At 33.6% G+C, this 27,940-nt stretch overlaps 1 protein-coding gene across 1 annotated transcript; it reads left to right on the forward strand.

The window, feature by feature from the left end:
* The first annotated feature begins 545 nt into the window (after positions 1-545).
* LOC146167064 (uncharacterized) lies at positions 546-27,893 on the forward strand. Its single transcript, XM_083385374.1, has 36 exons — positions 546-690; positions 861-943; positions 5,700-5,758; positions 5,869-5,921; positions 5,993-6,059; positions 6,512-6,668; positions 7,026-7,080; positions 7,285-7,340; positions 7,711-7,851; positions 8,172-8,253; positions 8,726-8,826; positions 8,891-8,959; positions 9,180-9,285; positions 9,728-9,801; positions 11,174-12,635; positions 13,470-13,581; positions 14,153-14,248; positions 14,655-14,751; positions 15,130-15,278; positions 15,886-15,967; positions 16,198-16,266; positions 16,336-16,431; positions 16,793-16,864; positions 17,401-17,498; positions 17,899-18,013; positions 18,695-18,745; positions 18,922-18,977; positions 20,099-20,195; positions 21,102-21,148; positions 21,538-21,735; positions 22,455-22,667; positions 23,330-23,524; positions 24,520-24,690; positions 25,565-25,699; positions 26,635-26,807; positions 27,543-27,893. The coding sequence occupies exons 1-36, from the start codon at positions 652-654 to the stop codon at positions 27,729-27,731; spliced, it is 5,115 nt and encodes a 1,704-aa protein (XP_083241500.1). The 5' UTR covers positions 546-651; the 3' UTR covers positions 27,732-27,893.
* Positions 27,894-27,940: the final 47 nt, after the last annotated feature.

Consider the following 27,940-nt stretch of genomic DNA (forward strand, 5'->3'; position numbering starts at 1 on the left):
TTACTGGTTTTGAAGGTTTGATAGTGTAAGGTGCTTTTCATGAAAGCTCTTAGATAAATCGAAATCTTATGTCGATTTGATTTAGTATCAGCATAAATTTATTACCACAAAGGGTATATATCAAATATTTTCGCACGATTCACGTCTAACCGCTATTGAAAAAAAATATTTGCAATATGCATATTGCCAAGGTAGAGAGCTAGATTGGAAACTTTGAAAATCACGGAAAAGATGTTTGAACAGTTTAAAATTTCGTGGCTGTGATAACGATAATGTTAAAATATGAAAATTATTATAACAGTGTTACTTCTAAAATTTGCGCGGCTGTGTATGAGTTTACAGAAAACCATATGAAGCATGGCTTAAGATTAAGCATTTGTAGACTCCTTTCAGGGCTGAACGAATTTCACAGCAATGTTTGACGAAATGCCGACAGAACTTTCGAATTTGAATACAACTGTTTTTTTTTAATACAACTGAATGTACCCGGAGATTTAAACTTTTACTTTGTTTTTGTAATATGTATTGTTACCAAGAATTTTAAAGCTGAATTGCATGTGTTGTTACCAAGGATTTTAAAGCTGAATTGCATGCGTTGTTACCAAGGATTTTAAAGCTGAATTACATGAGTGTTTAACCGAGCAAAAAATCATGGATTACGCTCAACGCAGAAACGAACTGGAAAAAATAGTAAGTAGTCTTCTTCTCTTTGACTTTCAAATGCAATACAATGCACTGTTTTCATGACAGGAGTGCTTCAACTTTTTATTGTATATATAAAGAAAATAAGTTGAATTTAAGATGTAACCACCTTGTTTGTTTTGGTCTTATGAAACAAAGAGTAATTTTTTCTGTTTCAGATTAGAGAATGCAAGGAGACTACAGAAGGCCAAGAAGTTATGAATAATTGGTTAAATCACATAAACAACCCAAACTATGGAAAGTAAGGGCTTGTATATAACCACAATATATATTGGAGATAGACACTAGACAGACATATAAATATTCAGCTCTGCGAAAATAAATATTCAGCTCAGCTTTCGGTGTTTATGTTGACATAGCGAATACTTGACAATTACGCTGTGCATTACTGTTGAATATTGGCCTAAAGTTGACCTTGAGTAACCCTATAGCGCATTTGGTCGACATCCAGCACCTCTTACAACGTAATGTTACTTTTGCAACTTAACGCATTTAGGGAAATTGGGAACTCCCCACCTGAAATTGCACGTTAGTCGCTCGCCCAATAATGCTTGATTGACACCTAATTATTAGACAAACGTTATTGCGAGACGCGAAGTATTTGGTTGCCCAAAAAAACGCTGACGCTGCACTACCAGGTTCCATTTAAAGCAAGCACTATAAATTGGTCGCCGCAGCGAACTTACCACACGCGTTTGTACAATTAGGCGCAACAATCGGCGGTAAAACATTAAATTAAATCGGTTCCAATTACCCGAAATAAACGGCAGAATTGGATTCGAATCTCATCTGGATTTGAATTTAAGGATTCAATATTCTACTTTGAACATCCCTAACTACATGTATTAACAAATTTGTTGAAAAGCATCGTTAATTTTGCTGACCATTAGGCATGTTTAAAGTAGAATATTGAATCGTTGGATTTGAATCCAAATGGCATTGTATCCAATTCTACTGTTCATGAATATGCTGTTGCACTGTCAGGCATTGTTTCAATCATAAAAATGTTCTTCAGGCAAATTTTTTTTAGTTCTGCTGTTTATTTCGGGTAATTGGAACCAATATAATTTAAAGTTTTGCCGCCATGATTGCGCCTAATTGTACATATGCGAGTGCCAAGTTTACATAAGGCCTGTCGTAAACTGTTAAGGCAGTGTGAGCGTTTTTCTGGGCGAACCATTACTTTGCGTCTTGCGATAACCGTCGGCTAATAACTAAGTTGCAATTGTAATGCCAGTTGCAAAGTTTGCAATTTTCTTAAATGCGTTGTTGCAAACGTAACATTCCCTTATAAAATGTGCGGGCCTTGGACAAAATGCACTAAAGGGTTATAGTCAAGCGGGGTAAAAAAAACAATTTTAGCTAACTTGTCTGCCTAACTTTTGTTTTCGCAGCAGAAGTGTAATTTTTCATTTTTATTGAGCTTATGGACCTACCTTTCCAACCACATAAAGGATTTTTAATTTTATTATAAAATAGAAAAAATATTTTACAAAATCTGTTGTTGATTTTTACCCTGATGAAAGAGCAAACAAACAATGCCGGGGTAAAAAAAACAAGTGTACATTAGGACCATTTATAATAATTTATAGAAGCAGGTTTAACTTTATTTGTAGTAAATAGACTAAAAATGCTCTTTCAAAGCCACAACAACACACAAATTTCATGAATACCTTTAATGGAAAGAGAATTTGAGTAAAAAAAAACATTTTTTATGATTACATTATGGTACCCCGAATTTGCACCTTTTAAAAAAAATATTTTTAGCAACTAATTTCTCCCTGGTAAATTAAAACTGTGCCTTTCAACAGTTAGCACTGGTCATCAGTGGTATTTCTAGGTCCCAGAAGAAGTAAATTACCTCAACAACATGAGTTTTTAGATTTGTGGGCCAGTCCGAGGACAACCTGGAATTATTAGCTTTTTCTTATTTTTTATGAAGAAATTTGCTAAGTTGCCTTTATTTCATCCTCATCATTACAAAAACATTCATATCTTTCCTCTATGTTATGGGACAAGTCTAAAATAATTGCTCAAGTCTACCTCTGTGATCTGCACTTGTTTAGGTTCTGGGCCACTTGTTATGTTTACTAAAAATAAATTTTCTACTTTTTCTACTAGGTAAATTTATATAAGTTTGACATCTCAAGCTAATTACTTTCCTACTGTTAAGGCAAATTTTGATCAATTAACTTGAAGAGAATAACCCTAGAAGTTTCAATTTAATCTATTTTGCCTGTTTGAATTTAATCTATTTTGCCTGTTTGAGCATAATATTACCTTCATGTGGTATTGATTTGGATCGCGATACACTTTGTTGAAAAAAACGGGTATCGGTATCAGACTAAAATTTCAAGTCCCTATTCATGCATGACTGATTAATTTCTTCAAATGTTTCACTTTCTTTTGGCACTAATGTTACCTGGTATTCATTCATTTTGGTGTATAGCTTTAAATTTTCTTAATAAAACTAAAAAGTTTGGTTATTTTACCCAAAGTACATGCCTGTTAGTTGTCTACCTTAGTGTTTTTAGCTCATGGTCTACAAATAATCCTCATTATGTAGCTTTGGTATTGGTACATTTTATCTAGGCATATTTAGTTTACTTTTTAAACCTAAAAATTACAAAATAAAATTATGAGGTAAAAAAAAATTACATTGGGGTAATAAAAAACACTGCTTTTTTACCCCGTTACCATATAATCGATCTGGGTAAAAGAACATAAACAAAATATCTAAAAAACTGAAACAGCTAGGAAAGTAAGGTATTTTTTGTTTAATAGATCAATGTTATCACACAACACAAAATAAAGGCCATTGCCACAAACTTAGTTGTATAGGAATTACACAAACGTTTCTAATGGTCTTACAAACCTTTTTACGATACAGATTTAACAACTGTTGTTTAAACCAGCATAACTTTACTCGGAGAAAAAAATTAAAATGGTCGAGGGCTTATTGGTTAGGCCAAGAATGTATTTTTTACCTGAAAAAGAAATTGAAAAAAAAAATTTATACTGTAGGTGTGATGACATTGTTTTTTTTTACCCCAACTTTAGCAAAAATTTTTTTTACCCCAAGTGACTACTTAAGTTCAACTTTAGGCCAAAATTCAGAGAGCTTATGTACAGCGTAATAATCCAGTATTAGTTATGGCAATAGTAACGTTGTATTCTTTGCAGTACATTATTTGATTGCATTAGAGATCAAGTTAGTAAAAAAAAGTAGAACTGACACACAACAATGTTTTAAAAAATAGGGCCGAAGAGCTGAAAAAAGTTAATTTTGTAGTATTGTATTGCACTCACTATATTGGCAATAAATTAAGTTTTGGCAACAACCTGGACATGTATCACTGTTTACACAACTACTTAAACTTTAAACATCCCTGACGAAGTACAACAGTTTGTGATTGATACATCACAGAGGCTGTTTTGATACTGCAATTCCATAATGTTTTGCTCGCAATTGAAATCATGTGACTTGAATGCATCAAAGAGGTGTGGTGTTTTTCTAGTGTCGAACGGACAAATTTAAACAGTGGTAAGCTTCTAATAATCGCCGTTTTCAGCGTCTATAATACGCAAATCAAGAAATTTCTGGGCTCTTCCCGTACCCGCTGGGGGTGTTCATATCACACCCCACGGCCACGCTACAAGCCTGAGTGTCGCACAATGGTTTTGATTCGTATCTAAACATAATTGCAAAATAAAATATTCACAGACAATTATTTTTTAAGCTTTGGCTTTATTGACCACTAAGAACGTTAAGACATCACAACAACATACATAGACTAAATTGCTAATATTCTCAGCTGCAGTTACATAAGTAGGCAATATTTTAAAATACCGTAGTGTTCAGTGGACCGTTTCGGTCCATCGAAACATCTTTAATAAGACATTTGCATTTAAACTTATTGTATATTCTTCTGCAACTGTCTTTGCTAATATTCTCAGCTGCAGTTACATAAGTAGGCAATATTTTAAAATACCGTAGTGTTCAGTGGACCGTTTCGGTCCATCGAAACATCTATAATAAGACATTTGCATTTAAACTTATTGTATATTCTTCTGCAACTGTCTTTATAAATTTTGTAAATGTAACATCACTTATCATTTTTTTAATTGTATATATATTATAAATTCTGATTTAAAGCATTTGCAAACCTAAATTTAACAAAGTAAAATGAAAGATACAAAGTTTTATAGTTTAACGCCTTTTTGTGCAGTCTTAGTATGATTTCATTACAATGAAAACCCCTGTATAACACAGATTTTTCTGATATGGTGGTTTTATATGTAGAATAAAAATATTTAACTTTTGGTATTTAACACTCTCATTCCTTAGCTCAAAAATTGTAACTCTTTTGCATTTTAGGGAATGCCCTTTGATCTGTTCCGCACTCGTGTTTGGTCAAATCATTCACGTTTTGGTCAAATCCTTCACAATTCATGAATCACTGTTTTTTCGGTGCCAAAATATTTTCTCACAATCTATAGCGCTGGCCAGTAATCTTCACACCTCGTCATAAATTTACAAGATTCGTGACGAGAACAATAACAAAAAAATGCTTTATTGTGGCTGTCATAGGTACCATAGTAAATTGTATGCAAGTGGTGTAATGGCAAACAATTTTTTATAAATGGTTGGCTATTTTGTCATAATTTACAGTATTTTAATGGTAGATTTATCAACATCCTAAGAGGGGGGTTGGGCTCCCCTCATTTCTGCTAGGGATTCGGGCACTTAAATTACCCCAAATGTGGCTTCTATGATGTACTGCTGCTACTATTTTGAAGAGTTTAACTTAAACTGGTAGTTTAAAAATATATAAGAGGATTTCTCAATTCAAAGTTTGGCACAGTTATATCACAAGTGAAAACCGCCAGTTTCTCACTATATAATGCCATTAAGATGTCAGCCTGGTATTTGCTTCAAGCATCGATAACAAATGCACTAAAAAGTAGCACACTGTTAATTATGTAATGTTATTCAGATACACTGGAAAACTGCACCCAGTCAACACCAATCTCAATACTTTGTTCACCCATTCAGGTTTGTGAGTCTCTTATTTTTCTCTGATCTATATTATAGAAGTATTTGTGTTAAGAAAACCAAATTTGGGTTAAGAAAATAATTACTGTTTGTAATTTTTTGTTTTATAGACTCCAGCGACACTGAAGATGGAATACAACCACCTGTATCGAGGCCATTGCCTGTAAGTGTCAACTATTTTATGATTTTTCTTTTTTTTATTATGGATAGACAAACATATTACTTTATTTGTAGCCCCAAACTCAGCCTGAGAAAATGATACCAATACCTGAGTTTCCAACGAGTGCCTCACCAACTCCAAGTAAGAATTTACAGATTGTTATATATTTACCTAGACAAGTAAAGTTTGTCATTCTACGCCTAAATATTGAAAACAGAAATAATCTAAAGTATGCCATACAAAGTATTATTGAGTTTTTTGCCAGCCATTAACAATATTTATAAACCCCTTTAATGTAGCGTATTTTTGTTGTCATTTTGTCGACTGCGAATTCTAACTTTAATTATTAATTTGCGCCTTACTTTAGATTAGGGTTTAGGGGTTTTAGGGAACAAAAATACGCTACAACCACCACACTGTGTATTATTGCTTCAGTGTTTTGTAGGTATACTAAATTTTTAGGTGCTAATATTACACTTTAGAAGCACTGAATTTGGTTGATTATGAACATTTTATATAAAATAGTAAAAAATAGATAGTTAGTGTATTTGACCTACTTTTTAGCTCTAACTCTGTAATAAACGTTTGTATAGCCCAGGCAAATTGCTCACGTCAAAGTGAACTTCTTCTGCCTAATTCCACTGCACAACTAACACTAGATGGCACCCAGGATGGTAGTTTTACGTCGACTGTTCTTCAGTCGTCACAATACCCCCTCCCTGCTGGAAAAGGAAGTGTCATAAAGAAGAAGTAAGCAGATATTTTGGTATTGCAAACTAGTCGCACGGTTCATACTTCCTGTATATGAAACCGAGTACCATCAAAACACATTTAACAGTAATGGATATATACCTTTTGTTTAACAAAGTGAGCATCCTAAATTTCAATTTATAAATGTAGTTTAAACACAAACCATATTGACTCTTATTATTGCTGGCTCCAATTTATCGCCGTCTCCAATTTATCAAGTCTTTTTAGTCCTTGGCTGTTTTTAGTCCCAATGGCTAAAACAGATTTCAAACATTTTTATGAACTGGCCTGATGGTTCAAAGTCTGCCAACAAATTGTAGCTGTTTTTTTTTTAATTTTAAATCAATATTTCTCCAGACTTTTTCCAAACACGCCACATGACGATCAGCCAATGGAGGCAATTGAAGAAATGGTATGTTCAATAAAGTATTTTATTTTCACTTTGGGTTCCAACTTTATGTTTTTACCGTATCTTCTCAATTTTCATTTGCTCCTAATTGCATAAGTAGACTCAATAATCTGTGATTTTTTCCATGAAAAAAATAACTGAATTTCCAAGGCAATTCAATTTACTAATACCTTGTCTGTTTTGTGCTGAAATTGTGTTGTTTTTCAGACACCCGCCCCACAAAGTCCCCCTGATAGGGATGATTCCAGTGTACGAAGAAGAAGGTATGGTTTTATCTCAATATTTTAAACTTCTCCTACCTAAAAAGTTTGAAACTACTGCTTAAGTACAAGATAAGACATGGTGTGTTAAATGTTTTTGCCAATATATATTTTGCAATTTTCTGCAAACCAGGATGAACTTTTAAATCTGAACGAATATTTTAATTTTAAGTTGTATTTACACAAATGTTGATAAAACTTTCTGCGCTGTTGGTTGTTGCAAGGGTTTTTAATTAGATATTTATATAAAAAGGTGCTACATTTCTATTTTTAATTATAAGAACCCATATTATTGCCTACCTTGACAAATGAACAAGTACACTGATAAAGCTTATCTTCCATTTATTTTGCTATTTTTTTTTTAATAATGCAGATACACAGCTAGAAAAAGTATCTCAACAAAGAAGTCTGGTAACACCAGTATCCACAATATGCAGGGAAGTGTAATCACAATGAACCTTCAGCCCTCACCTCACCATGCTTCGACATTGCTCACTGATTCCAACAATAAAAAGTGCGTATTCAGTTATAAAATATCAAGAAAATAAGGAAAAAAAAAGCTAGAAATCCTTTTGTTTTTTGCCCTTCCAGTTGCATACTATACTGCAAATTACTTAATTTTACAATTAAATGCATGTTGCTTTTTGGGGTTATTAATCAAACTTTTGTTCTAACTCGATTGATGTATTTCATGTATGGATGTTTTTTTGAAATAATGTCTGCTTTAGATGTAATCCACAGCCATTTAATATAAATTAACTGGCACTTGGCAGTGCCTTTTTAAATTCCAATTGTGTGTTGGTTTAACTGAATCATTTCTGCTTTTCTGCTTAGGAAATATTCTCCAGAACTTACGCAATCCATTGTGACATTGTCTCTGCAAAAGAACACAGCAGAAGAGGCTGCAGAAACTTCGGTATTTACTTAATTTAAATTTAAGGAATTATTTTTTGCCTAAATCCTTGTTTAGTTAAGACTGGTATGAATGTTATTTTATGTTATAATAAGCCTTTTTTATAATTACAAATTTTTGCATTAATTTTCCTCCTATTATATATGTAACTGCCAACTTTTGCATTCAGTCAGAGGTAGGCAATTATTTTTGACATAGGCCACATAACAAACAGGAAATGTCTTGGCGGACCGTTTAAAAACGGGATCATACACATAATACAACTTAAGATACCTTTTAAAAGAATCTTTAAATATCCTTGTTTTGGCAAGCTGGCAAGAGTAGCAATATATGAGGATGCCTTACAAGAGTGATTTATTCAGTAAAACATTCTAAAATCAAGAAAAAAATGTTAAGGTTTATTTTTGCCGTAAATTAAACACTTTTTTAATTTGCTTTGCAATGCTCATAATGGGATTAAAATTTTTCCTCCTAGCCACAAAGCAATCGGGAGATTCCGGTAAATAAGATGTACAGCGGTGATAAGTCTTTTGCATCCCAACGTCTCAAGTCCAGGTTGGACGAAATTTCCTCACTGTAAGAAACGCTATTTTTTTCAATTTAAAAATTTGTATGTTTAGTGGTTTGTTTTGGTTATCAGATCGCCAATGGGAAACACAACAGTACCAAATATGGGAAACAGAAAGAAACAGCTCTTTAATGGTTCAAGGTAAGTTGCATATTAAAGTTATGTGGAAAAAAATATAGTTTTTATTTTTACAAAACAAGATTTCCCAATAATATGAAGTTTGAAGTTTAAAGGTCATGGAAGTGCTCATACATAACTAGATAATTATACAACTGTTGAAATATAAGGTGGTTTATCTTTTAGCCAAGTTTCTTGCTATTTTTTATCTTATTATTTCATTCATCTTGCTGTTGTGTTACAGTTATTCCTCAGCTACTAAGGCAACTTCACAAAATAAATCTTCAACCAGTCAAAATATTGAAAGAGTAACACAAGAAGACACTGAGACCTATCAGACTAGTCAGCAGGTGAGAAACAAAAATCACACTTAGAAAAAACCCTAATCTAGGTTTTTGGCATAGCTGTTCAATAGATTTAAGTTTAAAATATTACATTTTTTCATGCAAGATAACTCCAAAAGTAAAATGGTAAAAAGCGAATGATGGTAATTAGTTTCACTATAAATGTCTTTAATTCAAAGGAATTGCAACATTATGATTTATTGAGCTAAATGCTTCATTTATGTTGGTTTAAAAGAAAATTTAACTTCAGTCAACTGATTAAATTCATTTGCTTTTTATGTTCGAATGAATATTTTATGAATGTATAGATTTATCTGAGCTATTTTTACAAGCATATTTTTATTGTTTTTATTCATAGGGTAAAAAAACCTGTAAAGTTATTTATCAAATTTGTTGCGACAAGCAAGAACAGTCTTGATTTTCTAATGCCTTTTTAATTACATTTTAGGTCATTGAAGTGTCGGATAGTGATGCTGAGAAGGACACTTTTGTAGTGGAAACTCTCACGGAAGACCAGTACAAGTATGTGTCAGTTTTCAGTGAATTTTGGTTCGGTCCACCCCCACCCCCCCCCCCCCCCCCCGTTTTTGTAAAATACATTATCGTTTTTTGTTCGTTTTTGTCATGGTTTAACTCACCGTCCGAAGCTGCGTGTTTTTTAATGTAATTGGCCACGCGTTTTAAGCTAATGCGAAACCAAAATCAAACGAAAAACGCCGTTTTTCGTTTCCTGTTTGGTCGACCGTAAACGCAGGATTTTTTTCTCTTTCGCATTTCGTTATTCGTTCGGGTTGGCTGATCAGCAAGTGTGTGTTCAACAATCAACAGCAATAAATCCAGCGGTCTCCGCCTTTTTCTCGCTAAAACCGTCGAGTTAGGCGGTGATGATGTTTTTTCGCTGTTTGCTGTCGGCGTTAATATCAGATGTTGGTGTAAGACAGGGGTCGGCAACCTATGACCTGCGGGGCGGATCGGCCCGCCGCCTCTTTGACAAACTATAAACGAGTCCATTTCAAATACCTTTTGGCCATTTAACTACGTAAGTGCAAAAAATTTACGCGCAATGTAATAAAAACTTGCAAGAAATTTAAACGATATGCCGTTATACTAAAAAAAAATCTGCGGTCGCTTCGCTCGCCAGGTTTACCCGCACTGAAAAGGTTAACAAACGCTGAACGAGATTAACATTTGCGCCAACACTTTTCCTGCCTCCTTGTAATTAAACACGTTTGATCCGAGGCCCGCATGATTCACAGTTGTTCTAACATGAAAATAACACTAAAAAAAAGTTGCCACCCCTGGTGTAGGACGTGCTTGTATTTTAGCTGAATTGGCACACAGCTCGGCGCAGATGTTGTGCTAATCGAATAACACCCGGGAAAAACGATCTTCGTTTAGTATTGCAGGTGGCGACAGACGTGCTTGTAATTTAGCGTAGTACCGTACTACCGTGTGTGGATCTACCTAAATCAATCACATATATTTCACGGTCTTGTTTTCGTTTTTCGCCCAAAGTTAACGATTGCACACTAAGCGCTTGGCAGGAGTGTGGACGACGCACGTGTTCGCTTTGCGTCTAAAGGTTGCTTTTGCTGGACGTTAATTCGCTATTTCCGATGAATTTTTGATTACTTATGACGTCATTACGATGAATATTTAATGACGTCATATCCGTCACTATTTTATGACGTCATTAACGTCAGAAGGAAAAACGGGAAACTTCCTAAGTTGAAAATTCGGGACCCCCCTGTTTATCTCTAAAGTTTTAGTAGGGTTTGATGAATGTCATTGCTATTTTTCCAGTATTGCTTGGTTGAATTAAAAATTGTTTTAACAATCATTTAATCAGCCTAAAAAAATCTTCGTCAAATAAGTAGAATTTTTTTTTGTTTAGTGATATACAAAAGCCTGTCAATCAGATGAAAGAGACAACCCCTAGAAAGGAACCAGACAAAAACAAATCGGAAACTGTCGCTTTAACTGAAACTGATAACGATGATGCTGTCTCTAAAAAGTCCAAACGCAAGTATCAAAAACGTAAAAATAAAGAAGGTTTGAATCCCAGAACCAAATCGAATCAAAATCTGAAAAATAGATCACAAACAGGAAATATTCAACCCGACAGTGATGAAGATGCATTGGTTCAACCTCAAAAGATTCAACAAAACCCACAGGGAAATTCGAAAGCTAATACAAGTGAAATAGAACCTGGTTCCAACCTTCAGGATAAACCACAGGGCAAAAGGAGCACAAAATCTAAAGTAACTGTTTCTCAAGTAAACACTGATAATGAAAACGAAGTGACAAAATTAAAAGAAAGCGGCCAAGTTTCACCAGTTCCAAAAAAAATAGGTAAAAAACAGTTAAAACATCGCACTATTATTCAATCGGAAACAGACAGCGACAACCAGGGTAATTTAGAAACACAGGCTTCGCAAAAATCCAAGCAAAAGAGTCGGATTTCATCCAAAAAACGTAATAAGAATGCAAAGCCGCATACTCCAATCCAGTCAGACACAGATACTGATGAACAGAATGCTACCGTTAAAAAGAAACCAATTAAACAGAAACGCCTAAATAAAAAAGCTTCATTTGTTACTGTTCAAAGTGATGATGAAAATCAAACCAATGAGCCTATGAATGATAGGAGGAAGTCAAAAAACACTAAAAAGGTTTCTTCAAGAGTTCAAACAAACAAGAAAACAAATAGAAATCAACCGGAAAGTAATTCTAACCTAAAAAAATCAAGATTAAGAAATGAATTGGCAAGTGACACCGAAAGTCTAGGTACAAATGTTTCTTCTGATGAGTCTGCCTTAGAAAGCAAACATGATATTACAGTTGTGGAAATGATTGCTGAAAAAATACCAGAGAAACCACGTGGAAAAAGAAAAACCAAAGCAACCATTCTTGATTCGGAATCGGAATCGGATGATGAACAGAAAAAAGATCAACTAATTGCCCTTAAAAAGCAAAAAGTGGCAGTCAAAAGTAAAAAAGGCATTTCATCAAAAGATAGAGCTAAGCGGAAACAGTCTATCACAGACCCTTCTGACATTAGTTCAGGTGACAAACCTGCCAAAAGAGCAGCAGGAAAAACAAATAAGGATGTTAGTATCCGCGGTGCCCCTGAACCAGACAGGCTTCACAAGAAAAACACCAATAAACCTTTGGGGAAGTCTTCTTTAGATGAAAAAGCTGCCAAGTCAAAGGGTAACAGAAGAAGAACTAAGCAACAAAGTGAAGAAGAAAGGGAAAAAGAAGAACAGGAATTGGACGTTTCTCCAAAAAAACAACGTCGCTTGCAGAAAGAGAAGTCTAAGCAGCACTCAAGTGTACGGCAATGGCTTTCGTCGGTATGTTTTTGCGTTTGTAATTGGATTTAAAATTATGTGAATAATGTTTCAATTTTTTCCTAATATTTTTTAAATATGTTTGCCTATGGTGTTTATCATTTTTCACCTGGAGACCCAGTTTGCTCTTTTACCATCTTTATACAAGATAACTTTTTATGCAAGATAAATAAACCCAGTTAACAATTTCAAACTACCTAACTTTAAACAACTTGTCAAAGAAATTATTGCTATATAAAACTATATAAAAAGGTGCACCTCATTAAATTTAAATTCAAACAAAGAAGTTCTGCAGGCTGAGTCTTACATTCTTTCATGGACCACTGTCTGAGAGTCAATGTTACTAAGCAGTTAATGTTAATTATGCATGTTGCAACAACCAGCATTTTATACGAGAGATAGATAGATGATTAAATAGGCCTTCCATTTATCAGAAAATATAAGACAGTATTTTAATTAAAGGGGTTATAAAGCATTTCTTGAAAACAAATTTCATAAATTTTGAACTTCCAAGTTTGCTTTTTTTTATGGCTGAGATCATGCAAAGCTAATATGTATAATTAAGTAGGTAGATAAACTGAATATAATTCAAGTTAAAAAATAATTACATACCAATATCCGGTAAAGGTACTAAAACATAAAAAAAAATCAGCTTCAACATTGGTCTTTAAATGAATATCAGTCATTCTCTGTTTTATACCAAAATTTATTTTTACCCTAAAGCTTGGCAGTTATGCTCACAAACTGGAAATTTTTTTCCTAATCATGTACTAATTTTTGAATTAGATGATTATTCAATGTTCCTAATTGTTTTTTTTTATTACCCCTGTTATTCAGGAGGATACTGGACCAAGTAAAAGAATCCCAGTCAGTCGTGCCAATGTTTCAAAGCTTCCTCCAAGTGTTACTGCTGTTCACAACACTTTGCACACTCCGAGTTTGTTGCATGGTAATTATGAACTTAAAGTTTTCTGATTTTATTTGTATACTTTTTTTGTTTGGTTCATGAAATTGTGTATGGGCTGAAGTCTGCTGAGTGCTGATCAATTTTTTTACTTAAAGTATTTAATGTGATTGGTACCTTACTTATTCGTTAATAAGTAAACTTATTCGTTAATAAGTAAGGTATGTTAATAAAAATTACATGAGCCATATCACCCATGTAAAGGGTATTTCCCAAGACCCCATTGCCCCTTATAAAGAGGACTTTGGACTAAGAGTTGCCTGAAATCTTTTTTAAAATTATGTATTTATTTATTTATTTGCACAATGAAAAATCTTAAAACACCCTACGTTTTTAGCTCAAGTTATTTGTTTAGAAAGTCCCTTGTAAACCAATATCTTTACTATTTGATTGTTATTGTGCTTACTTGTGTTGAAGTTCTCAAATGTCTTTGAATTTGTTTTATAAAAATATATGACAACCCTGAGACTGCTTTATCTTTAAAAATATGTAATTTTTTTCTTAGTTTTTTTGTGTTGTTGCTTTATATACCAATAAAATTCTGTGTTCTAAATAGCATCACCAGATAAGACATTTGATCCCTTCAAAATGCCAATCACCGACCCAACCATTTTACTGAAATCAGGACCTGTCAAGGAAAGGACCGTTTTTGGTAAATAAACCTTTTACCAAAAAACCTATAGAAATATAGAAATACTGTTTAAACATTTTTGTGTGCAGCTTTTGATTTTGAAAAGTATTTGCATTTGTTTCTTGTTTTTAAACAGGAACATAACAGTAAAATGTCATTGTCAAGTGTGTTATAGGCTTTTTTGTAATCCAAAAAAATTTCTATTACCAATTACAGTTTTGTTTGTTTATATCTTATAATTTATAACATAAAAATTCATAATGTATATATTTTTTTATCACAGTCCATCTAAACCACTGTTGTGTTCTGTATTTAGAACCTATAATTACTAAAAAAAATCCCAGTTTTATTTTACAATTTAAACCTGTTAGTTAAAACCTGATACAAGGAATCAAAAGAGTGAGTTAAAATAATATTTCTTTTGCAGTTGGACGTAATATGCAGCCGCCGCCTTCTCCATATGAAGATAGTTATGCAGAGCTTCCTAACGTTGACCAGTCTACCATAACCAACCTGAATGACAGGTACTGTTTTAAAGCAATCATAAACTTTTCAAGTTGATAAAATACACTATAACGTAGTTGGTATCAGTTGTTGATCTTAAAACAAGTGTAAAATGTTATAAACACCATCATGAAACACATAAAATAAATCATTCAACAGGAGAAATTACTGTTGTACAGTAATTCCAATGTTTGTGTTTTCTTTTTCGTTTTGTTAGTAATTAGGCGTATTTTTTAAAATTTTGGTGTATGAATAAAACTAGTTGAATGCCAATATTCTTTTTAGATTTTTACTTTAAAAACTGTTAATGCTATTTTTTTACTTCCAAGGCAAATAGGTTTATGTAGTAAACCAGTTACATGGAAACACAAAATGTCAATCTGTGATTTTCTCCTTAGTCGAGACAAGCGAAAGAAGATCATGGGTCCTCCTGCTTCCACTCCCAGAGTTTCAACTAGAAACAAACAGTTCTTCGAGAACCCCGGACAACCAAGAGTGCCAGTTGTTCCTACAGTAGAAAGTGACACAGATTCGGAAGTAATTGAAGGTAATTTTATGTTACATGTGGTATTACACCAGATATCGTTATACAATAATTTCCAGGGTAATATCACAGCTATTGAACAAATATGTGTGTCTATATTTCATTGAATGACTTCGTGTACGCCACAAATATTAATGCACAAAGACATGAAAAGTTATTTTTCAGAGATGACGTCACAAATTTACGTCATAATACCGTGACACCATGAAACAAGTTGGCCTACTTTTGTGAAATTGTCGGTTAAATAGAAAGATATACCATCACTGACATGCGCTAATACTGACCTAATAATCTGTATAGTGTATACCCTCATATATCTTTTGACAGTTGAATACCCCAGTTGATCTGGTATACACTTGGGTAACTAAACAGTGTACCTGGTTGAAGAGATCTGGCATATCTTTTTATAATGGCGAGCATTTTAACCCTTGTGCTTATAAAAAACAAAGGAGATTGAAACACTAATCCTGAGCTTACGTTGTATAATTTATAGCAGTGAATTGTGTTGCAGCTTAGGCACGCTTATGACTGTGTTCATAAGAAAGTTCAGATATTTTTAATAACTAAGATGTGCTTAATTTGCTTCTAACAACAATTTTTTTGTTTTCAGATGACGTCGAATCTCTTTTATCAGACAGTGATTCTTACGCTGAAACAGAATCAGTCCAAAACGTTACTTTAGTTGATGGAAGGTGATTTCTTTTTCAGTTTTCCTCACAAACTTTTTTTTGTTTTTCTGTTGGTGTTTTTTGCTCAAATCACCCTAAATATTACATTTAATATGGATTACATTAAAATGTTGTGTCTGAATACATCGGTTAATGTTTAATGATGTGTTTTGGCGTGTAAATATTTTAATTTGTAATTACATTTTTTTAACGTAGCTTTTAAACTATTGTTAATGATACTTTTATGTTTAAAGTAAACGTCAGCGATCAAAAGAAAATCGTAAGAAAAACAGCAAAACAAACAATGGTCAGAAAAAATCAAGGTAATTTTCATCAGTCATAGATTATTATTGTATTTTTAATCAACTTTTAAATGATTTCTGTTAAAACAGTAATAGAACAAAGAATTCTCGTGTAAGAAAAGTCCAGCAATCCGATGAGCGACGAAGAAAATCCAATAAAAAAAAAGAGAAGAAAAACCTTAAAAAGTAAAAAAATAGGAAAAGTTACTTGAAATATTTCTTTTATTGTTTGTAAATGTTATGATTTTTGAACATAATGGTCGGAGGTTTTATTTTTTTAATCTAGTAGGAATATTAAAGCCCATAGAGAAGTAGCTAACATTTTTGACAAAAGTTGAAAATAAATAAAGATTTATGAAACGTTTAAAAGCATCTACTTTTTATGGAATTTACTGTTCGAATTATGAACTTTTAATTTTTCAAAGTTTAATGATGTTAAATCTGCAATACTATGCACTGTAAAATTATGTGTACTATAAAGTTGCTTTGCATTTGAACAGAGGTATTAATTTAGTAGGATCATCTCAAACTTGCCTCTTTTTTCTAGATCCAAGCAAAAAGATTCCTCAATTGATAAACCAGACGAAACTTCTGAGAAGTCTGACTCACGGAATCATAGGTAAGTGTGGGTTAATACAAAAGAGGCTAACCGAAACCAGTCAGCCAACCAATCAGCCCTTCTTGTATTTCTGTTTTTTTTTAATATTCGTGATTTAAAGTTGAGCCTGCTTAGTGCTTAGTTTATTTGGTGGTGCAACAAGTTTAAAATTCACAGGTTTTTGGTTTGTAGTTCGCAAAACCTTTTTTTTCCTATTTTTTGCAAATCCCTACATGACCCGTTCTTAGTTACCCTTCCTTAAGTTTAGTTTGTCAGTACTGATTTTAGTACGCCCCAAAAAGTCACAATGTAAGTTTGATATGTGCGCTGTGCTGTGTGCATCTATATTTTAGGTTCATCTTATCTCTTTAGCTTTGTACATAAGGTTCAGTTTTTTTAGATATTGTTTAAATGGCTTATTGTTTTGAGCATAATGGTTGGAGGTTGTAGTAAGACGTAATAAGAATATCAAAGCCCATACAGAAGTAGGTATCATTTTGAACGTTTCGAATAACTCTTCATTCATTTTCAACATCAAGCTTATTGTTTTGTTTTAGTAAGGGGAATTTGGAACAGAGTCCTATATCAACCAACCGCCATAAAAAACGAGGCAAACTTCTCTTTGATGATCCTCGCAAAAACCAAGAAGATCTTGGTATGTACCAAATAGTTCAACTCATCGAAACTATGTGGTTCAAATACTTTTGCAAGAAGTAGGAACCATAGGTTGTATCTAGCGACTCAATGATCAGAAACTCTATATTATATTTCTTAGGGAAAATTTACTTACGAACGATATTTAAATATAAGGCGAAAATGGGCTGATAATATCGGATAACTAATTTATCAGACACCTCTTGTTATTTTTAATGACAAATCAAACGTTTAATATAATTCGGAGTTTTTAAAGAAAGTTCTTTAGATAGCTTTCACAAAATTTTCACTTAATTTTCACTATTAGATGCAAAAAATACGCGAAATCATCATCAAAACTGTCACACTTGAATCTCTTCAGTTGCGATATTACGATTTTTGGCATTTAAAACTTTTTGCAGATGATCATAGCGATGCTATAGATCCTAACTTGGAAGAACCTGAGATATCTTCTGATCACGGGGCAGTGGATGACCAGGAGGAGGTTAACGTGGCTACTTCAAAGAAAAATACCAGGTTTTAACATTTTACTGCATTTTAAGGTTGACTTAAATTATACTTAGGTTTGCCTCACAAGCAAAAACAATTTTGCCTCAAAAACAGTGCGCAAAATACTTGAATCAAACGTAAAGTAATTATATTGAAACAACACTAATTTGTGCTATTTGCAATAACTCCAAAATTCTAGTTTGTGTGTTTTTTCTCTCGTATATACCTCGAATTAAATTATTTTGGCTGTGTTTTAATCGCGCGTATCTCAAATCGAAAGAATTGAGGACCTTTTTTTTAAATTATGACACATTTTTGAAAAAATTTAAAACAAGTAAAAATTGGGTAATTAATTTAATGTGTTTAAATATCCTTTCAAAATAGTTGTCGTATGTGCCCCAGGAGACGATTAACGTTACAAATTTGTAAAACTAACATTTTAAAAGTCAAGTTTTCCAAAATTAAAAATAATGTGCTTACCGGCAGGCCACACTGGTGGTATGAATGATATTAATAATAGTTTTTGGTTCTTAAGAGCCTCAACTTGTTCAGGTAAATGTTTTATTTTATTTTTTTAGTTGATAACATAGTTGTCAAATCTGGTGTATCTTTTCACTGTTATACAGGGTTAAAAAGCATTTTTCATAGATGTATTTCTAATTATGTTTATAACTGTATAGTCATTATTGCTGTTTTACTCTACTATAGGAATAAGGGCCCATCCGTCAAACGAGCTCGTAAAAAAAATCCAACAGACATGTATGTATCTTATGTATGATTTGCATCGATAAAGAATTTGTATAACACTAACCCTTCTATAATTATAACTTATAATGACGTAGTGTTACCATAAAGTTTGTTTTTATTATTAACTTACAAAAAAAGTAAGGAAACAAATTCTGTTGCACTTAACTCTGTTTCAATATTTTCTACAGCTCTTTTAGACCGGCGCGTGGGATGTTTTATGCGGACGTGGTGCCTGTATCACTGGGTATGTTTCAAAGTGTTTTATGTTTTCCACCTTATTTTGTATTATAAAAAAGCCAATTATTTATTGTGTATAAATAATGTACTTGTTATGATGACAGATAGTTAAACATTAAAATACGATTCTTGGTGTGTCGTACTTGACAAGTATAAACCTGAACGATATTAAAATTATTAAAAATGATTATTGAAATGTAGAGGCGCATACTTGGCTTACATAAAATTTAAACGTCTATTGTTAATCGATCATATTATATCTGGTCATTCTCCTAAAACATGGATGCGTATGACTAACAAGCAGAAAATTCTGCAAACAATATTTGTGAATTTTTGCTGTTCGAACGGTGTTTAAAAATACCTTTTTCAACAATCTTCGTTTCTTTTTCTTTTTTTCTCAACGTCCAATCTCATCAGATGTAAAATTACATTATTCTCATAAAACTGTTAAAATTGCAATGCACCAATTGTATGTTTGTTAGTTTTTAAAGTTGTATTTATTCTAGCGATGGAAAACTAAGTTAATTTCGATAGTTAATTTACCTTTATATGATGAATTGCAAGAAGGAAATATAACGTTAAACCGTTAATCATGGCTAAAATGCACAAATTGTCCGAAGCTATCGGACTCCCCTAGTTACCAGTGTTGTAAGCAAGTCATTTCAAAAATGATTTAAATCCCAGACAAGTCAGTTGTATAATTACTTGCGTCTAATTCAAGTTCCTAGTCCAAGTCCTAGTTAGTTCATTAAGGCAAGTCAACTACAAGTCAAGTCCTTGTCATAAAAATTTAACATGAAGCCTTTAAAATTGATAAACGTGTCCGATTATGAGCAGTAACAAAACACGACGCAACGTATAGCAATCAGATCGTTTTATACGCAAAAATTAAGATGAATAACCCAATTTTTACAAAGAATTCATAATGAAAGCAATTAATTTTACCCAAAGTCATTTTGCAAAAGTCATTTCAAAAACTGAAACTTAAACGCGCTTAGTCAAGTCATTGACTTAGTTCATCTCAACGCCGGATAGTACGACTTCAGAAGGGGCATATCACAGTTGTCCACGCGTGTGAGAGACGTAGCTCATTGACGACCCTAACTAACGTTTTTTTTTAACTTTCAGTGAAACCGAAAATCCAAGAAACAGAAGATGTGCGAAGGAGCAGTCGGGTCAGATCCCGCCCTCTTAACCGATGGTGCGGCGAGGACTATCAATTTGAGTGAGTTACTAACGGAATGATGAATAACTACAAACGAGTAAATAACTAGATAAGGCGAGCACGAACATCGCTCTATGCTAACACTTCCTTTTGACCAGGGTTTTTTTTAAGGTTTGGTTTGGGTGACCGCTAAGTAGTTTTAAGAGACCGCAAGTGTTTCATTTAAATACCAAAAAATTGCAAGTCCAAAATTTGGGAAACCGCTGGAGAAATTTGGGGGGACCTTTTCGGTCCCCCAAAACACCTTAAAAAAAACACTGTATGGTTGTGAGGATTTCTTACAGAAAGCAAAATCACCAATACGAAAACAAGAATAGTTACTATGAGATATGATTCAAAAAGAACAACAAAGGTTTGAAAAGATCTAAAACGACATACTATTAGTGGATTATTTATACCATTGAGGTTATTTTTAGACCTTACGATAGGATGAAAACATATCGTTATATTCTAAAATAATCATGAAAAAATCAAAAGAATATTTTTTTACATGGTAAAATAGTAAATTAGGATATCATTAGTACTATTAGGAAAAATTTCCAATAATTTGGTGACCTGTCATATTGGAATTACAGCGTGATCACGACACCAATAACGCATTTTTTTACTTTGCATGATTCGCAACTGTTTTTTTAAGTACAAAACATATGCACTGATGATAATATCAGTTTTTTTAATTTTACACTGATAGGTTCTAAAAAAGTCAGAAGTTTAAATCATGCTATAAAAAATGAATTGCGATTAAATGAACTTTTGTAATAAACAATTGTAAAAAAAATTATTTTCTGCAATCAAGTAATTTGAAATGTATGTTTTATCTTTTGTACCATCTCTTGAGTAAAATAGAACCATTTTTCTGCCGCTTTTTAAAATGCTCTATTTATCACATTTTGCATTTTGTTTCAGCGCTGACGGCAACATCGTGGGCATTCTACCTCCTGACGTTCCTATTGGTGAATATTTTAAAGATGACTTTGAAACACAATATCTGTTTTTGTGTCTTCGCTTGTATTTTGACACTGAACGTCTGTAAACAACGATATGTCGGTTTTATCGAGTGATATTGATTTGGTATTTTTTTATTGAAATCTTAACATTTATGTTGAAAAGATTATTCATTAAAGGAAATGAAGTAACCTCTAACTTTAAAGTTGCAATGGAGAACAATTAGCATCCTAAATAAATTGAAAGGTGGTGTGGAATGTCCGACTTGGTTAGACTTAGACCACGGTTGCCTATTTTTTTTTAAACTCAGTCATATTTCTACTCAACTGAAAAGGTTATGGTACAAGGCTTTGCATTACTGTTCAGTTCAACCTAAAGTTATTCTCTAATTTTGTAGAAGCGAGAACGAAATCGCTTGGAAGGACGTTGGAATCAAAACCTAAAAGAGCAAGATCCAAGGAGGCAAGGAAAAAGAAAACACAGTCAGTGAAGCGAGTGTCCAGGGAATCGAACTTGTCCGAGACGGAAAGTCAATCTTCGCAGGTTTCAGCTCGTGTCGAAGACGATACTTCTGATCCCACCAACCCTAAAGAAGGCAAGTAAACGCAAAAAGTCCTTATTTTGGTGTTTCGACATGTGATGGCTGGTGACACAGAATGTTTTAAGGGAAAGGTACCATACGTGAAACGTTGAGATTAATTTATTCATCTTGTACCTTTAATCAATCGCGCAAGTATTATTTTTTTACGAAACTCGAGTCTTTATTTTGGCTTTCCTTCGTAGGAACACTTGGTCTATACCACAGCTACCTTACAAGCCAGATAGTGTTTTGATACGATACGTACAACTTTGGTAATTTACTCTCACAGCGACAATGTTGAGGTAAACCTTAAGAAAGTAATTTAATATGGTTGATTTTCAAGGGTAATCCTGTTTTAGCGTGTCGACGTTTGCATAGAAACAATCAATGCATTGCTTCTTAAGGCTTCAAAGGTTGTGACCCCACTTAATGCCTCCCCACCTTTCGTGCCCCCCTCCCCTGATCACGTTTCAGCAAAATGCCTTACGGGACATCACAGAGGGTGTCTTTGCTGAGTTATAGCGACAAACGACAACCACTAATTTGAGTTAATAAATTATAGTTTACATGCTCGTTGCATTCCGAAGACTTCTCCGTGACACAAAGGGGCGAGTGCAATGGATGGCAATTTTTTTCAAGTATTCTTTACTTTCAGACATCCCAGCGATATTGCCTTCAGACCTGACTTTTATAATAACATTTTTTATACTTATTTTTTATCATTTTTAATAAAGGGGGGAGAACCCGGTCGAAAGAAAAGGTTTCAAAAGCCAAAGCCACGAAAGCAACAAAATCTCAGAGAGGAAGGTTCAAAAAGAATAAGGACTCTAATGTTTCTACGACGGAGAAACACTCCCGAGTTTCCTTCCAGCAAGATGACACCGCGACTTCGCATCATGACGAAATTCACGTCGAAGCAGTGGACGACACTGAGCATCTCAACGAAGGCAAGTCTTTATATTTTAATGTAGGCAAGTACTACATTGTGTAGTGCGTCAGGAGCCTTTTGTAAGGCTTATTGAACCAAGTCGGCATATTAAGAACTTTAAAGCAACCCAAGGCTTGTAAAACTGTCTGCTTTGAAAGTTGTACTCATCATCGACTCATCCATGAGGCTACTGTTGCATGAGTGCAGTAATCGTTTGTCATTACGACTTCAGAAGGGCCGACCACACTCATACAATTATAATTTGTAGAACCATTCATAAAAGTGGTTGTGTTTTAATTTCTATCGGAGTTTCTTTACCAATCCTAATTAAATTCAAGGGCGTATGGGTCACCACAACATCCTAATCTTTCATTTTCTTTATATTCTTTAAATGTATTTTATGTCCACTGTCCAGTTAAAGTTCTGTGTTTAGGAGGTGTATATAGCTGTAAAACTAATTTTTAAACAGTTATTCTGTTGACCATGACATTTGTAGTGTTTTGATTTCAAATGATATTTAAAATAAGTCAGGTAAATAATTTAGGGCTTTGAAAAAGCTATGAATTTTATTTAAAAATGATTTTAATATCTCTATTTTTTTATAAAATTATGTGGCAGTCCTGTAATAATTTTTTAAAAAATGTCAGTTTTTAAATGGTTCGTTTTATCTGTTTTGTGCAGAGAGGGAAAGGTCACGCGAAACCTCATCAAAAAACACATTGAAAAACCAAAGGTCGCAAAAAGGAAGCAGGAAAAACAACAAGAGCACCAACGTCTCTGCGCATTCTTCACAAACATATTCTTTACGACAATACGAAAACATTTCAAATCACATTCAACTGGAAACTATCGACGAGACTGGACCCCTTAGCGATGGTAGGTGTATATGTGAGATAAATCCAGTCACCGCCGCAAAATGGACATTACGACACGGGTATAAGGTGAATTATGGCTCTCTAAGGCGATACCCAAAGTCAGAGGTCCGCAAAGTAGGTCGTTTTACTAAATATTATTAAAGAGCGTCGCTTAATAATTACGTTTTGTATCTTATATCAATACCGGCCATAAAATGCTTGCAAAGACGCATTTTTATCCCCTGAAATGGGCATTTAAAGTCATTTTGGGGAAAACACTACATCGAATGATCTTAAAGCTTTTTACAAACAAACAAATAAATAAAATTAGTAATTTTATTTATTTTTTTACCACTGGTCGCGTCGTAAGCCCAACAATCTTCTAGGAAGGCCAAAAAAAAGTTTTTAACCACTGCCCAAAGTCAAGTGGTAGTATCGGCACTCATCGTATACCGGGCTTGTATTGGTGGTTATCCAATATCACGTTTTTAGGCATGGTTTGCCATCCAACGCAACGCTTTTTACCTCGAGAAGGAAATTTCCGAAATTATCCACAGTCAAAAGTTTTAACGTTGCAGCAAGTTTAACAACCTAAATAAACTAAATTGCACATACTGATGTCTTTAAATTGTTTTATTAAAATAACATTTTGGGTTGAACATCATGTTTTTTTATTAGGTATCGGTATCAAAATAAAATAGCAAGTATAGGATATTCCTATTTATGGACACGTGGATGCCTTTCTTGTAATAATAAAACATCTTATTATTAATTCTTTTATATAAAAAAAAAATAAATAGCAAGCGTATGTTTTAGTGTAATATTTTTAAGGTAAACCGCTTTTTTCAGTGCCGGCTCGTTGCTTAATTAAAATAAGTAATACTTACATTTTTTTTTGTCTGAGAGAATAAACATCAGAATTACCAAATTTAATTTTATCGTTTTTCATTTGTTTACATCCGTTATTTGGGGTAACAGTTGGCATCCAGATTTATTGAAGCGAGTCTTTATTTTCAGTTCAAGAACAAACAATTGAAGTAAGCACTGGCAAAACAAAGCGGACAAAGTCGCCCAATCGAAAAAACAAAAAGACCAAACCCTCGACCAACGACAACAATTTGTCAAGCAGAAACAAAGAAAAACGCAATACGACACAGAATACGCACAACACTAGGAACGTCACAAAAGGTTTGTTGTGGTTTGTGTCGGTGACCGTAAATTCCGTGTATAGTGAGAATTGTATCCTTTATTTGAAAAGGATTTTAAACTACATGCTTACATAGGAATTAAAATATGCCATCAATAGCACACCTTTTCTTCAAATTGATAAATACCCACTTCACCTTTTTTTAGACAAAACATTGTCATTTGGGTACGGATTACGTAAGCTATCAATCTTAAACTTGCGTCATAAATACTTGTTTTAGTTTATTCAAAATCGCGCCAGTTGTATTTAGTACTAGAATAAATTTTAAAGGCCATACATAAGTGGGTAGTCTTCGTTCCACGTTTTAAATAAATCTCTCTGGAGTCTCAATTTTGAAAATAAATAAAGATTTACCCGAAATTTCGCCTCTGTATGAGCTTTGATATTCATACTACTTCAAACTACAACATCATGCTTTTACTTCAAATAAAATTTAAACTTTTTTCTTGCGTCTCACAATGACAAAACAAAACTATACAGAACAAGACTTAAGCAGGGGGATCCTGAATTTTTACGAATAAGTTTTTCCCTAAATAAAATAGTTTGGTTGGGTTGGACTAGGATCCGAAAGAATTTATTAAGAGATGACTGTATAAATTATCGTCTTAAAACAAGTACACTTAAATATACTGCTGTTTTCTGTCTAACAAATAACTGAAATATATTCAAGAAGGCGCCAAACCTATTTTCTTTTGAAAAAATTATTTTATTTTTTAAATTATACAATACGAATTCAATTAGGCTTACAAGGATCCCTAAAAGTTATTTCCAAGAGGTACGCGGAACCCAGAATAAAAAACCCAGCCTAAAAGGTGCGCATTATGTTCATTTTTAGTTGTCATTTTTGTGCTTTAGATCCTTTGATGACACCGAAAGACATGTCTGACTTGGAATTGGAGTCGTTGAACGATTCAGAAATTTGTACGACGGCCGGCGAACTAAACAAGATCAAGTTTAAAATTCTTGACCAGACGGATTCCGTGGTTATTAGTAAGTGTATACATAGAAGTGCTTTCACTAAGTCGTTTTAAAAAGTCCTAGTCAAGTCATTTCCAAAACTAATCAAGTCTAAGTCAAATCATTTGCGATAAATAACAAGTCAAGGCCAAATCCGAGACATTGTTATAGTAAGTCAAATCCAAGTCAGGTGAATTTTATAAAAATCAAATGTTAAATTATTAACACAATTTAAGTGATTTGTCCAAACGACTTCATTCAAAGTTATTATGCCAAAAAATTGCTTTAATTACGTCATTTGAAAACAGCGACTTGAGATCACTTAATTTAGGTCATTGACTCAAGTCATTGCAACACTGCGAAGTGAAAAATGACTTGCAGCGTTTTTGTAGATTTAATTGATTTGAATAAATCAATTTCTCTACGTCAAAATTCTTCGAACAAACAACGTTTGTATACCGTTATGAGTTTTGAGCGAGGCACATATACTTGGCTTAAGAATGTTTTATAGCTTTAAGCCAGTGTTTCTCACCCCATTGGTCGCGACCCAAAGTTAAGCCGCCGTTTGTTTAGGCTGGGTCGCCGAATGCAGTAGTTTTATATCGTTAGATTGGTTGGGATTGGTTTTGAGCAAAATTTATCCAAAATTTTAGAAAAAAAGAAATGGAGCATATAAATTATATTGTAACTCATTTATGCTAATGTATTGTATTTTGTTTGGCTACAATTAGTTTAGTGAAAAGAATAGGGTCGCCACAGCTTCAATGTTATACTTACGCTTAGTGTTGGGTCGCCGCGAAAAAGTTGTTGTTGTCCCGTGCGTTTAAAAAAAACAAGTCTCCTAACGAAAATCCATAAAAAATCTAACAAAACAACTGAAGTCGCCGATCGACCCACCTTTAAATGGTGGCCCTTCGGTTAAAAAAAAACCTCAGCACCCTAATATAACTCTGTTATATTTTAATAAGGCGGAAAGCGTTTGGTGGCTGTAGACGATTCCCAGAACTCGATCAGCCATCCGAGCAATGGCGAAGTTCATATGTGGTTTTCAAAGGGAATCAGCAACACCCAGTGTTCGATGGGTACCATGACCCTCCTGCCAGGCCACGAAAAGGGACTCAGCTGCATGAAAAACACACTGGTGCGTTGCGGTGATTTATATTCGTTGTATTTCGAATAGTAATGTTTGATAGTTTCGGATTGGAGCAGATAACCGATGCCAAGTGTTAGCATCGGACCTGGTGCGATACTAGGTTGGTATCGGTATCGGTGTGTCTATCGGACACCAAATGTAAACTTCTGTGATAAATTATTATTGCATTTTAGTGATGGTTTTCTGCCTTGAAAAGTAAATTTCCTAGAATAATTACTTTTAAAACCGAAGGTCTAACTAACGCTGAGCAAACGTGGCTTAAAAAAATTGAAAACTTTACCTTTCTACGTTTAATTGTCTCATTATTTTGTTTATAATATTGGAAACATGGAATTAATGGTTGCTTAAATGCTTGTGAAACGACCAAAGTTGCTGAAGCTTTGTGTATAAATTTGGGCTTATTTTGTATGTCTATAAAACTATATGGCCCTGCCATGACTTACTACTTAATTTTTTTAGTTTATGGTCGCATGATTAATATTAAAAACGCGGTCATCAACGTTTTATCGTCAGTAGCACCTTTGTTCTGTTAAGTTAGAATAACAAGCAGATTGTTTTTTGCAGTTTTTCATAAATCCTTTTTTTGGCCAGTTATGTCTATTCTTAGTTATCTTTCATCGACTGCTTATTCTCATGGCAATTTCATTTTTAATATCTACCGAGATAAAATTACTGCAACAGCTAGGCTCGCCTTAAACATTATTTTTTTTACTTTTGTTGCAGTCATTTTTCGTCGTAAAAGGACTGATAAGTCTCGCGATCGGCGGCAAAACGGTCAAACTGCAGGGCGGCAACTACTTTATGGTGCCCCCCGGAAATCCCTATAACGTTGCCAATCTAAGCCAAACGGAGGAAGCGGTTCTCGGATTTCACCAGTTGAAGACTAAGTCCAAACACGAAATGTTTAAATAGCTTTCCTGATTTTTATCGAGAATATTTTTAAGGTCGTTTTTTTATAAGTAAATGCATATTGAATGTTTTTGCTGACAGTTTTTTTATGACGGCGCAAATTTGCGACGCTTTTGTGTGACGAAATGGATTTGCGTTTTATGCGCCGTTTTTTAAAGCATTTTATTGCCGTTGTACTTTTAAATTTAATAATAAAATACTTCAAAGTAATC

Source organism: Ascidiella aspersa, chromosome 1 (genome assembly GCF_963924565.1).
Source record: "Ascidiella aspersa chromosome 1, kaAscAspe10.2, whole genome shotgun sequence".
NCBI classification, from domain to species: Eukaryota; Metazoa; Chordata; class Ascidiacea; order Phlebobranchia; family Ascidiidae; genus Ascidiella; species Ascidiella aspersa.